Raw genomic sequence first — 15,424 nt, forward strand, 5'->3', positions numbered from 1 at the left:
ATATCTCCCCAAAAGAGGCGTGGTTTGAGAAACAGCTGTATTTACAAAGTGCAACCTATACAGACATTTATTCAAATAGAAAATTCTCTAAAATCACTTTTTCTCAAATTAATACTTATTTATCAGAATTATAGCCTCAAAGAAATCACTGCATATACTCTAAGTTTTCTTTTACTGTACATTTTATACCCCCTCCCCTGTTTCAGTTTTTTAAAGAATTTGAAAACAATACTTTAATTATTGCCAGCTTACCCTATTTGCATGTTTTCTGACATGAAATGCCTAGAACCTGTTTAAAACTGTTCTGATAACAAATTGAAAGCATTTCAGAATACTGTAAATGTAATGTTTAGCAGTCAATCATTCCAACATTCAAGATTATATAAAGTATCCAATCCTGCCTCTGTCTCCAGTCCACATCTTACTGTATGCCTATTTGTCAATGAAAGTTCACAATTTCTGCCTCAAATGCATGGTCAGTTTAGAATTTTTGTCACAACAGTATCATCTCTAACCGTATATCTGACATAATTTAACTAACATATGAACTAGAAGTGTTAAAACAAAGCCATATTTGCAATAGTTATATGTATGCAGATACCAGTCTGATGTACAAATTCACTTAAAATTTTATAGAAATGACTGCTAACATCTGATTTTTGTATAACTTCCAAGCACAGTGATTGTTTTCTATATAAAGACCTTTGAAACCATAAAATCATAGCATTTACAAGTTATATTATTTGTTTTATGACCCAGGGGGTAGGCAATTTTCTCTGTTTTTGCCCCTGGGGCCTCAAATTTCCTAAATTATTCTGCTGTTTCTAGCAATATGGAATATTTAGTACATATTTAGGATAGGACACACTATTAATTGTAAGTTTTGTTGAGATATTTTTGTATTTCTAGCTTGTATTTTTTATGTCGCGGTGACAAAAAAGCAGATTTAGGTGTTACGGCTTACTTTTGGGTTATCGACAGGACAAAAACACCCCACCTGAATAATATTCAGGAAGGATCTATGAGCTTCAATGACTGCGAAGAGTAAATAAAAGCACTTCTAAACAATTTAACTCACAAATATGCATATATTATGAATTTATTTTGCATTTAGGGCTTTTAGTAAACTACCCTACTGAAAATGTAAAGTGGGATTTCACTGAAAATACCAGTGGAGTTCCATCAGAGTTCCATTGGAATACCACTGTATTACCACTGGGAAATTTGGTCGGGATTTTCATTGGACATTCATTGTTTTCCATTGGGATATCAGTGGAATATCCAGTGGGATTCCGGTGAATACTCGAGTGGAATACAGTGGAAATTCCATTGGAATACCAGTGAAAACTTCGTTGGAATACCATTGTTTTCCCACTGGACATTTATAGCTTTCAACTGGGATACCAGTGGTAATTCCATTGGAAATTGTAACAATCAACCAAAGAAAACCAGTGATATTTCAATGGAAATTGACAATTCCACTGAAATGTTAGATATCATTTTGCATGCACCGCTTATTTTTGAATGAATTAATAAGAAAACTTGAAATAAGACAATAACCATTTTAATGCAAGTCAGCAATTAAAGAAATTACAACAGTTTATACATTATCCACATTTAATACCTTTTAAACGAAAAGATCAACCTCTTTAAAATATTAATGTTGATAAATTATCATTTTTTAGACAAAGATGTATTTACTTAATTGTACATGTAAATCATTTTTCTGGTTAAATCATTCATAAGTCCATGGTAACTTTTGGGCCTCTTGAAATCTTTCACAAATGGTTTTAATTTTCATTTTTAAAATTTGTTTATTGTGCATTAAACAAACAAAAATGTCCAGTTTACATGCATACGAAATACTTTGTCAGTTTGGTCAGTTTTCTTCATCATCCATTGATATTATTCATGTATTAAGTCCAAAGTTTCTGCATTCCAATCCTGTTCCATTAAGTCTTCATTGATTAATATGAAAGAAAAAAAATCATACATCATAACATGCAAAGAATTTTGAATTAAAACAACATTACAATACCAAGTCCATGCTCTATTCTGCAATTATTCAAAAATATATGTTACTGGCATATTTTTTGTGTGTTTGTTTAATTTATTCACAACATTTATACACTAAGAGCAATTTAGACACATGTCTATCATTTTGTCTATTGTTGAAGACTATGTGCTCTCTAGATATCTTTGGCTATAGTTGTTGGGTTGCTGTCTCTTAGACTTATAACACACATCTCTTTTTATCAAAATAGACTTTTATAGTTCATGGATCAGGTGTCTCTCAGAGGCCAAATAAAATAGTATGTGTGGTTCCAGTTACATTTAAAAAAAATTAAGGTAGGTAGGTAAGGATTTTTTTTATTTTATGGCTTTTTTTTTACATTGAGTCTATGGGAGCAACATTCTGACTTAAACAGTGCTTACTGAAAAATGACAAAAAAATCTTTAGGGTAGGCTATTGTTAAGACTAAAAGAAAGGGAGGTAAGGTAATTGGAACCACCCATACATTTTTATTTAGCCTCATATTATCTTTCCCTTTGTGTTGTGTTTGTTGTTGGTTTACTATCTAGTTGAAGCATACCAGACACCTCATTTTGTTCACATAATAGCCATACTTAACAATTGTGCATGATGATCAGATCAATGTGTTTGAGATGTGTTTACAGCTTATAGATGTGAATGATTAATGTATTTTTATTTCAAGTCTGGGAAGGATGAAAAAATAATTCAATAAGTACCTTTCAATAATCTTATACTCAAATTTCTTTTCTGCTGCTGGTTTGTTTGTTTTCATCGTGTTTTCATATTATTGAGTGGATATTGATCGATGCACAGTCATCATTTTTGCAGCTTTGTACCTTCACCATGATCCCTTTTAATATATGGACAACCTAAAAAAAATGTAAAAACATTTTATTAATAATTTTTAATTCTGGTCATGACCTTTATGCATCATATATTACTGATATTTATCATACAATGTACATATATAATTAAGAAGCTTCTTTCATTTAAGTATAAAGATTCTAAAACACTATATTAACCTTTAGGGATTTATTGTGTTGCATGTCCATCCAAATCAGAACATGACAAAATTAAGTTGAATGTGCCGGACATTGTGTAGTAAACATCTTTCCTTGATTGTGAAGGCACACAATGTAATTGAATAATAAAATTATTATTACATTCCCACCTCCCCCTTTTGAGAACACCAAATAGTCATCCTCAAAGTGTGAACTAACGGAGCCCATGAATGAAACTAAAGGGAATGTACATCTTTTTTTTTTTTTAATTTAAAAATATTCATGATGTAAAAATCAAATGTAAAATCTCTTAAAAATTACCTGTATCTGCTGTACGTCTGCCCTACATCAGCACATCGTCTCATCGTAAATTCTTGGTTCAACAGCTAATGTCATGCCTAAATGTTCTGCCTTTAATTTCTATTTCTTTATTTATCGAAGGTTGTTGAGTATTAATAATTATTAACATGATTAATGTAACCGCAGCTGGACAGGATACATACTCGTACAATATTTTTAGTTTCAAATTTGAACACATTCCGTGTATTAATGATAACGACGATCTGATTGGCCGGTCGGAAATACCGGAAATTGAGTTATCCAATCAAATTAGCGGTTATATTTATAGTCTGGTAGAAAAAAATGGCAGCCTCCATGAATGTAAACATGTGTGTTGAAAAACAACATTATAGACTACAGTTTCACGAATTTTCTGCTCAAATTATGCCAAAACACTGACATTTAGCGTACAATTGATTAGAGCGGATTATATGTGAAATGTTTCTTTAGATTAACTTATATGACCCGAGTTTAGGACATGAAAATAATGAAAAATTATTCATCACACCGACAAAGTTAAGATACCGAAACAGTTTATAGAACAATGTGGAAAATGAAAGCCATTCACTTTATTTTTCTCAAAAGAACAGTAGACCAGTAACAGTTAATGCACATGATGAAGTTCAAGGAGAAATAATTATATTATTGTATACATGTAGACTGTACATAGGGCAGTTGCCAGTACGGTCACTTGAAGAAATAAAACGGAGTTATCCTAACAATTCGTACAGACTGAAGATAATTTCTGCAACAGAAACGGCCCTTTTAAGAGCCATGCACATTTTTCAAAAAGAATCTAAATTGTTTTTGTTCGTTAAATCAAACAGAATCTTATTCTCAACCCAATTTGATATAAAATATTCATTTATTTATTTATATTATTGCACATTTAATTTTATTTCTTAATAGTTAAAATGTATCCTTTCAATGTGTCGTACTCATAGGCTATATGGTGATGCATTATATTCACCCTACATCTGAGGAGCTACCATTTTACTTATTTTATATGGGGGGGGGGGGGTCTTTCAGACCAAATGATTATTTTCATTTGTTGCTAGGCAAATGATTTCATATTACGTTTAACCATGTAACTTTTTTGAACAAATGTTTCATATACATGTATATATGTAGGTTTATGAAATATTCATTACATCCCATATATTACATGTATTATCATGATTATAATATTTAATTTCTTCTCAGGCCAGCAAATTATATGTTACAAATTAAATCCTTTATATAATAATCATGCACTTAATTATTTGAAAAATTTGAATTAGAAGTATATATTCCTTTAAATTTCTAAGTCCAAAATTCCACTGGAATATTTGCATTAAATCAAAGCTCCACTGAAATATAAACAATCATATTCCACTGGAAATTTATTAGAAAATCTTTGGAATTACAGTGTGAAAAATATTCCAGATGTTTTGGATGAAATTCTAATGGGATTCCATCGGAATATTTTTTTCCACTGAATACCAGTGTAATTTCACTGGAAATCCAGTGGAATCCCGTACTCATTTTCAGTAGGGTATGCATACTGTAAACTGTGAATTTATGCTGAGTCATCATAGTTAACGCCCAGGATTTTCTCAATCTTCATGAAACATTTATAAAACTTCATATTTGAGTTGATTTCATTAAAATCTGTGAGATAAACCAAATTTGGTTAAATTCTGTATGTTCTCTTTTTTCACCAAATATAGGTTGCATTTCTGTAAATATTTACAATGCAATTTCCCATAGGAACTCCTTTTACGGCTAAAACTGTACCACTTTTACTATGAAGTTTTGAAAAAAATCATATCCTAGAATGGAAAGTTCATATGCACTACTACTTTTTTTAAAGGTCAAAATATAGGGCTGTGCGGCATATTTTCAACCTTTATATGCCCCGAACTTCTAAGAGTTTAAACTAACACTAAATTTCTTAACTACCCCTACCTTAACTGTAGGATTACCACAGTTTGCAATATAAACAATATGCATATGTATATTTACTGGTAACATTCCCAAGTTATGTCTCTATGAGATGAAACATAGAGATCATAACTGGGAACCAGTATGTAAACAAAATTAATGATCTATGAATATTCTATATCTCCCAAAAAGAGGCATGGTTTGAGAAACAGCTGTATTTACAAAGTGCAACCTATAACGGTAAAAGTGGCGACACCAAAATCAAATTTGATCTGTGTTTTGGGTAATTATCATTGTGTACAACATTCATAACATTTGGTAAAGGTAAACTAAAGTAAGAGAAAGCAAACGAAAAATTCAGCAATTTTTCCATTTTAAAGGGGCTTATTAACTTTAGAAAGTGACGCCACTAAAATTAAAACTTGATCTGTGTTTTGTGGTAATAATCATTGTGGATAAGTTTCATTTGGTTGAGGCAAACTTAAGTTAAGGAACGGAAATGATAAAAATCAGCAATTTTTCCATTTGTAAAGGGGCATAACTCTGAAATGGTAAAAGTGACTCCACCAAAATTCAAACTTGATCTGTGTTTTGTGGTAATTAGCATTGTGTATAAGTTTCATAACATTTGGTTGAAGCAAACTTTAGAGAACGGAAACGAAAAATTCAGCAATTTTTCCATTTGTTAAGGGGTATAACTCTTGAACGGTAAAAGTGACACCACCAAAATTCAAACTTGATCTGTGTTTTGTGATAATAAGCATTGTGTATAAGTTTCATAACATTTAGTTGAGGCAAACTGAAGTTAGAGAATGGAAACCAATTTCGGGACATACGTACGTCTGTACAGACAGACAAGGGTAAAACTTAATGCCCGCTCCACTAGCGGGGGCATAAAAATCGATGAGAAGGCCATATCAATGATGAAGAGCAGCGAAAAACAGAATTTTTTACATATTGTTCCAAATCTGACATGGGCTATCTCTGCCTGAGGTTAGGAAACCCTTGTTTTAATGATTATATTATTCTATAAACAATAAATTTACAGAAAATGAGTTAATGGTATGTTAGAATAGGGCATTAATTGGTGTTAAATGAGGTAGCATTACAGTTAGGGTAGGAAATTAAAATTTACCCTCATAATTTTTAATCATACATTTTGTGCGTTCCAAGCTTTTTTCTGGAATTTACATCAGGAAAGCTCAAACCCAAACATTTGAAAGCAAGGGACATATAAACAGGTAGAAACGTTAGCATCTATACGACTAAAAGGCTTTGGGACTGCTTTCATATTCATGCAACTGATGTGATGACGTCTGTGTTTTCTGGGAAACTCTGTGGGATTGACACAACATCCAAGAAACCATGTTTTAACTTGAGGTAGTTTTTATCTGCCCTGCTACTGTATTGTATGTCCTTTAGGGAAATAACTCTTATAAGGAGTGGTCTGACAGTTTGAATCAGAATGGATGGAAGATCATGTCATTCTAAACATTTCTGTCCTGTCAGATTTTCAATATCTTTACCCACTAGTTTTTGGTGCGGCTCATGTTGCTCAGTCTTTAGTTTTCTATGATGTGTTTTGTGTACTATTGTTTGTCTGTTGGTCTTTTTCTTTTTAACCATGGCGTTGTCAGTTTATTTTCGACCTATGAGTTTGAATGTCCCTTTGGTATCTTTTGCCTCTCTTCAGCTGTTTATAATATTAAAGCCCATATTTGCATTTTTTACTTGATGTTCTATTTTTAAATCAGCCTTGACAGCAATGTTGATTAGCAAGTGAGCTCATCAATTTAAACTACATACTGTGGATTCATTTATTTTCGTGGGTATCAATTTTTGTGGATAGAGAAAAAAAGACGTTTCGTGGTATACGTAAATTCGTGGATCGCTGATTACCAAAAAAAAATAAATTCAGATTCGTAATTCGGTGATTTCTTTTTGATTTAGGAGATCATATAACCTCCTTAGTTTGATCAATAATAAAACAAACAAAAAAGAAGGAATTCATTGAAAAAGTTTTTAATTGTCAAAATCCTTGCTTGGTCATTCTAGGTTAAAGTGTTCATTGAAAATTTCTATTACAATAATGGACAGAGACAACTAATTATTTGTTTGTTTTACAATTTATAAATTCTTGTCGGAATTTTATAAGGCATTCAAAACTCTATGATTGAAAGCTCATTTCCCTAATCACGATATAATAAACAGTCATATAAGTAAAAGGTGTGAAAATAAATGTTCCTGTCATAAACAATATTACCTACGGGCAATATCCCGGTACTTAATCCTATTGATTTTTAATCACCAGTAAACCACACTATGACACGGTAATTAACAACTTGCAGTTATTTTCCATGAACAGTTTTAATCAATTTTAAAAAGTAAATTATCACTGATATTCGATATATTTATTATTGATTTAATCAAAATACTTGTATCTTCTTTCATTAAAAACGCGTGTTATGTTAACGTTACAATGTTTATCGCTAGTCAACACTATACTAGAACTGCATAACATAACCGGAAATAAACATCCAACTCCATACACATTTCTCGGGATTATTCTTCGTTGAATTCTTAAATTCGTGGTTTGCTGTGACCCACGAAACCAACGAAAATTGGTATACCACGAATAAAAATGAATCCACAGTACCTTAAAGATGATTTTGGCCAAGTTTTATTCAAATTGGCCTGTGGTTTCAGAGAAGATTTTTGTAAAAGTGAGCAGATGACCTACATCTATGCCAGAAGTGATGATATATGCTCACTAGGCCATTTTGGCCAGTTGAGCTATAAAGGCCTAAGCAGAACATTTAATACTGATCATCAAGCAATAAAAAATGATCTCAAAGTCAGTAGATCCCTAACAGACATAGATTAATATCTTGCAACAATAAACAATTTACCAATTACTAATTTGATTCTGTTATTACACACTTTTAACACAAGTTGTTTCCATTTGCCAATTGTAGACTGGTTCTATTCAGGACAAATTAGGTTTTTAAGTTTAAATTGATATATTAGCTTTTAACCATTTTTTTTTTTAAAAACAAATTGATATTTATTTTTGAGGCTATGTCAAGTAACTTTCTGGTTCTCAGACTACGCTGATATACATAATGTTGGTGAGAAACTCACTGATGGAGAAATCACTTACTAATTTATCCTCTTCAAACCTTTTTTCAATTGTGCCGGAAATTTAAGTTTGAAACTATTGCATTTAAGGATGTACACCTCTGAGGAGCCAAAAATTTCTAGAATTAAAATTTTTTCTTAACCTGATTTTTGGGTTTATATGACTGTAAAAAAATAATTGAAGAAAAAAACATATGGTGGTGCACTTCTTTTTTTGTTACGGCCATTTGAAAGTACCCAATTTTGATGATTTTCTCATTTTTCATCAATTTTTACCCATTTTTTGGCTATTATCATGAAATAAATTGCTTCGCCAAGCGCAGCTGGATACGACCGCAGAGGTCCAACCCTGAACAGTTGGGGCAAAACTGGACACAATATTCGCGCTTGATACAGGTCTGAATTTGGATTGTTATTAAATATTTGGCACATAATAGGTTTCTGACACAGAATAACTGTATTCAAAGAACTTAGAATTGGTTATATGATTTGAATTTATATTCAACTTTTTGCTTTTGTGCAATACACTATGCTGTTGCAAATTGCCCCCCCCCCCCCAAAAAAAAATCCCCTCCTTTCCCCCCCCCCCCCCCCACAATTTTAGTTTTTCTTTCCCTCAAGATATGGTCATTATCTCAATTCAAATTTCCAATGGAGTTTGCAACCATAATTACCCATTTAAATACATCATAAAAGTCTCAAACATAATTTAAAAGCAGTGTAAGGGAGGTAATCCAAACTTAACATTGTACTTAAAAGTAATTGTCCATTAACAAGGAAACCCTTGTTTTTCCCCCTAATTCCTAAACAGTTTGAGCCATTACCCCCCCCCCCCCCCAAAGCCAATCCTAACCATCCCTATGTTGTATGGAAACTTGTGGTATAATTTCAGAGAGATCCATACACCATTCCACAAGTTATTGTCTGGAAACTAGAAAAATGCTTATTTGGGCCCCTTTTTGGCCCCTAATTCCTAAACTGTTAGGACCGTAACCCCCAAAATCAATCCAAACCTTCCTTTTGTGGTTATAAACCTTGTGTTTAAATTTCATAGATTTCTATTAACTTATACTAAAGTTATTGTCTGGAAACCAAATGTCTTCGGACAACAAAGACGACGACGACGGGATACAAATATACAACCGTAAAATTTTTTGCACTCGTATAAAAAATCAGTTTCACATTTAAACTTTTTTTCAGACTTTCACTAAAGATGAAGTGGACCAATCTGAATAAATTTAACTCAACAAAACAAGAGGTAGGTTTTAATATAAGAAAGTTTTATAAAATTTTGTTGCTTTTTCGTGTCAAATTTCCTATGCTGTCAATTTTGTAAAGGGATTTTTCTCTTTTTTTAGAACAAAAAGCATTGTATTTCAACTTCTTTGTTATAAATGATTGAAAAAATACATATCTAAGAAATTTGAAAAGAAAAAATTGATAAGGGATGTACATGTTTCTGGTAAAATCATTTCTTATAGTCCTCACCAATTTTCTCAACATTTTGGCTAAAGAGACTGACTTGATTGGTTATAAAATTTGAAAATTTTATTACTAAAAAACTACTTATTGTAAATGCACAATTTTTTCACAGAGTTAAGTTTGATTATAATATTTATTAAATTCATTGATATTTTCCACTATATTTATCACATGTTTTTGAAATAATTCCAGAATGAGATTTCAACGAGACTGAAACGTCAGAAGAATACATCCTTAAGCACAAAATAATTTTACACAAAGGCTCTCTTCTCTATTTTCAAGTAAAAATGGAATACAAACTGGGTGAAATAACAGTAATTTGGCAGTACTGTAACAAAAAAATTCTTGTATATATTATTCATACTTATTTACAGGTTGTTACAAAGTGTATATATATATCTGTAAAAGCAACACATACATACTTAGAAATATTTTTTTTCTGTGGAATGTTTTTGAAGATTAGTAATTTGTCTTCTGCATATGGCAACTGTGTTGTATTAACTTTTATTTTGTGATTATTGTATCATCCCTCGAATGATTAAATACAGTCTGAAAATTTCAGGGCAGATAGATCTTGACCTGATGAACATCTCTACTCCATGTCAGATTTGCTCTAAATGCTTTAGTTTCAGAGATAAAGCCAACAAGAGTGCACATGCTGAAATGTCTCGCCTTCTTTACTAATCATTGATATTATGTTGATAGTCCTAAATATAAAGCTTTATTACAACTGTCATATAAACTTAACATTAACCAAGAAAACTAAACATTGACCAATGAACCATAAAAATGAGGTCAAGGTCAAATGACACCTGCCAGCTAGACATGTACACCTTACAATCATTCCATACACCAAATATAGTAGACCTATTGCATACAGTATAAGAAAAACAGACCAAAACACAAAAACATAACTATAACCACTGAATCATGAAAATGAGGTCAAGGACAAATGACACCTGCCAGACAGACATGTACACCTTACAATCATTCCATACACCAAATATAGTTCACCATTGGCTTATAGTATTAGAAAAACAGACCAAAACACAAAAACTTAACATTGACCAATGAACCGTGAAAATGAGGTCAAGGTCAGATGAAACCTGCCAGACTGACATGTATCCCTTATAATCATTCCATACACCACATATAGCTGACCTACTGCTTGTAGTATCTAATCACGTAACTTTAACCTTGATCACTGATCCATGAAATGAGGCTGAGGTCAGGTGAACCCTGTCTGATGGACATGTAGACGTTGCAAGGAACCCATATAACAAATATAGTTATCCTATTACTCATAATAAGTGAGAAATTTACATAACAAAAAAACTAAACTTTTTTTTCAAGCAGTCGCTGAACCATGAAAATAATGTCAAGGACATTGGACATATGACAGATGGAAAGTTCGTAACATAAGGTATCTGCATACAAAGTATGAAGCATCCAGGTCTTCTACCTTCTGAAATATAAAGCTTTATACAAAAAGTTTACGCCGCTGCCGCCAGATAGTAATACCTATGTCTCACTTTCTGCGACATTCGTCGCAGGCGAGACAAAAACTGCATTTTATCCCTATGTTCTATTTTTAGCCATGGTGGCCATATTGTATTTGATGTTTTTGAACTAGACCTCCAAGATTTATTTAATGTTTTAAACTAGACCAATAGTTTTATTATCAATCAATCAATCACCCAAGTTTTAATTGATGATTTAAACCAGGAGCTTCCTAAATTACATCTAATGTTTCAAGCATGGAAACCCCTTATTGTTTTTCTAAATAAGGTCTTTCAACTACGTTAGGAAAGACCTTATTGTTTTTCTAATGTTTTTTTTCCATTTTTATAGGGGCATAACTCTAGAAAGGTAAAAGTGACGCCACCAAAATTCAAACTTGATCTGTGTTTTGTGGTAATAAGCATTGTGTATAAGTTTCACAACATTTGGTTGAGGCAAACTAAAGTTAGAGAACGGAAACAAATTTTGGGACGTACGTACGTACCGACGGACAAGGGTAAACTTAATGCCCTCTCCTCTACAGCGGGGGCATAAAAAAGACCAAAACTCAAAAACGTAACTTTGACCACTGAACCAAGAAAATGAGGTCAAGGTCAGATGACACCTGCCAGTTGGACATGTACACTTTACAATCATTCCATACACCAAATATAGTAGACCTATTACTTATAGTATCTGATATATGGACTTGACCACGAAAACTTAACCTTGTTCACTGATCCATGAAATGAGGTTGAGGTCAATTGAAAACTGTCTGACGGGCATGGGGACCTTACAAGGTACGCAAATACTTAAAATAGTTATCCTATTACTCATAATAAGAAAGAAATTAACCTTACAAAAAATCTTAACTTTTTTTTCAAATAGTCACTGAACCATGATGAAAATGAGGTCAAGGACAATGGACATATGACTGACGGAAACTTCGTAACATATGGCATCTATATACAAAGTATGAAGCATCCAGGTCTTCCACCTTCTAAAATATAAAGCTTTTAAGAAGTTAGCTAGCTAAGGAAAGGTTCAACAAAATTTAAAGAAATACTACTACAGCATGTTGATTTAAAAAATAACAGATTTTAAAACCATGGGGTCAATAGACAATTTTGTTCATGTTTGACTTATTTGTAGATCTTACTTTGCTGAACAATTGTGCTGTTTACAGTTTATCTCTATCTATTATAATATTCAAGATAATAACCAACTAGAGGCTCTCAAGAGCCTGTGTCGCTCACCTGTATTTACTGATGCTTTGGAAATCATGTAAAATAAGGTTAAAATCATATTTAATAGTATTAGATATTAGATATTATAATGCTATCTAAGATAATAACAAAAAACTGCAAAATTTTTGTAAAATTACTAACTCAGGGGCAGCAACCCAACAACGGGTTGTCGGATTCGTCTAAAAAATTCAGGGCAGATAAATCTAAATCTGATGAACATTTTTGCCACCTGTCAGATTTGCTCTAAAGGCTTTAGTTTCAGAGATATAAACCAAAAACTGCATTTTACCCCTATGTTCTATTTTTAACCAAGTCGGCCATGATGGTTGAAAGGCGGGGTCATCAGACAAATTTTTTAAACTAGATACCCTAATAATGATTATGGCCAAGTATGGTTAAATTTGTCTCAGTAGTTTCAGAGAAGAAGATTTTTGTAAAAGATTACAAAAATTTACGAAAAATTGTTAAAAATTGACTATAAAGGATGCAATAACTCCTACAGGGGTCGAATGACAATTTTGGTCATGACAACTTATTTGTAGATCTTACTTTGCTGAACATTATTGCTCTTTACAGTTTATCTCTATCTATAATAATATTCAAGATAATAACCAAAAACTGCAAAATTTCCTTAAAATTACCAATTCAGGGGCAGCAACCCAACAACAGGTTGTCAGATTTGTCTGAAAATTACAGGGCAGATAGATCTTGACCTGATAATCAGTTTTACCCAGTCAGATTTACTCTAAATGCTTTGGTTTCAGAGATATAAGCCAAAATCTACATTTTACCCCTATGTTCTATTTTTAGCCATGGTCGCCATCTTGGTTGGTTGGCGGGGTCATTGGACACATTTTTTAAACTAGATAACCCTAATGATGATTGTGGCCAAGTTTGGTTAAATTTGGCCCAGTGGTTTCAGAGGAGAAGATTTTTGTAAAAAGCTAACGATGACGGACAACTACGGACGACGGACGCCAAGTGATGAGAAAAGCTCACTTGGCCCTTCGGGCCAGGTGAGCTAAAAACTGCAAAATTTCCTTAAAATTACCAATTCAGGGGCAGCAACCCAACAACGGGTTGTCTGATGCATCTGAAAATTTCAGGGCAGATAGAACTTGACCTGATGAACATTTTTTACTCCATGTCAGATTTGCTCTTAATGCTTTAGTTTCAGGGATATAAGCCAAAAACTGCATTTTACCCCTATGTTCTATTTTTAGCCATGGTGGCCATGATGGTTGATGGGCGGAGTCATCGGATACATTTTTTAAACTAGATACCCTAAGGATGATTTAGGCCAAGTTTGGTTTTATTTGGCCTTGTAGTTTCAGAGGAAAAGATTTTTGTAAAAGTTAACAGACGACGAAGATGACGACAGACACCAAGTGATGAGAAAAGCTCACTTGGCTCTTTTGGGCCAGGTGAGCTAAAAATACCAGTCAATACTTTTTTAAAAACAATTATTTTTATTGTCTGGGAATCAGAAATTCATTTAACATATGGCCTTAGGTTTTTTTGGAAATGTATGTCCCTCCTAAGAAAAAAAAACTCTTACAAATAATTCTTGAATTACAGGGTCAATTAAAGAATTGCAAATGGACTATTGAATCAACTGAATACAGATTACTTATAACTTATAGTAAATGAAAAAGCTTAACTATAAGCATACAACCTTACGCTAATTTTTACGAAATTCAGTGAATGTATTACTTGTAGTAAGTGATTGAAGTAAGGAAACTTAAGGCTGTATTGCGAAAATTGTCCAACAGACATGTTAATCATCATATAATTCTATAGAATAACTATAGTTTTTTATTCTAATATTCTTGTCATGGTTAGAAAATACATAAAATAACACCTTTACAAACTCAATATCAATTTTATATTCTATTTTTAGAAATTTACCTGTGATAAAATAAACGTCGTTCATACATTTGTGTGACGCACCGTTTATAACCTGGTGTACTGTCGTAAAATCATGGGAAGTAACCATTGTTATTCTGTGGTTTACATGTAGTAATGTACTGTTATATTTTTGTTTATGTATTTCTCTGTCCTGAGTATTCTTGCGTTTATTTGTTCTGTATTCCTGTCGCGTAAGGTTGTCATTTTAGCGGTATTTTTAACATTGCCATATAAGCTGGAGGTTTAGCTAGCCATAAAACCAGGTTCAACCCACCATTTTTTTCTTAAAATGTCCTGTACCAAGTCAGGAATATGACAGTTGTTATCAAATAGTCCATTTCTATGTATGGTGGCGTTAGTTTTTGTTGCAGTTCAGTGTTTCTGTTGTTCTGTTGTTTTCCTCTTATAGTAGATGTGTTTCCCTCCTTTTTGGTTTGTGACCCAGATTTGTTTTCACTTAATCGATTTATGACTGTTGCATAATGTTAGTAAGGAACTCATCGAGAGCAAATTTCCTTACCATGTGTTATTGATATATAAAGGAAGTGAGAGTAACTCACTGAGAGATAATTCACTTACTGATTAATGGATTTACTTCAGCAGGTTCAAGCTTTTTCCCATCTGTAATAAAAATTTAAAGGAGTGGGTTAACAAAGGGTACATTTGGCCCTAAGATTTTAATTGGTTTTTTTTTTTCTAAATTTAGGTCAAAATTCTACAAAATAATTTCCGTTTGGTACATCATATTATTGATAACATATTATAGTAATAACAACTCCTCAATTATGCAGAATTTGTGTTGTAACATCAGTTTCGGTCTCATTTCTCCATAATTTTTAACAGTGACTTTA

At 32.4% G+C, this 15,424-nt stretch overlaps 1 protein-coding gene across 17 annotated transcripts in view; it reads right to left on the reverse strand.

The window, feature by feature from the left end:
• Positions 1-15,424, reverse strand: part of LOC127711173 (ankyrin-1-like) — a 145,332-nt gene that overhangs the window by 11,443 nt on the left and 118,465 nt on the right. For all 17 annotated transcript variants that reach the window (XM_052217125.1, XM_052217130.1, XM_052217141.1 and 14 more), the window contains exon 7: positions 15,153-15,194. In XM_052217125.1, the coding sequence (XP_052073085.1) occupies positions 15,153-15,194 (42 nt within the window). The remainder of the gene's footprint in view (positions 1-15,152; positions 15,195-15,424) is intronic.

Source organism: Mytilus californianus, unplaced genomic scaffold, assembly GCF_021869535.1.
Source record: "Mytilus californianus isolate M0D057914Y unplaced genomic scaffold, xbMytCali1.0.p SCAF_8, whole genome shotgun sequence".
Taxonomy (NCBI): domain Eukaryota; kingdom Metazoa; phylum Mollusca; class Bivalvia; order Mytilida; family Mytilidae; genus Mytilus; species Mytilus californianus.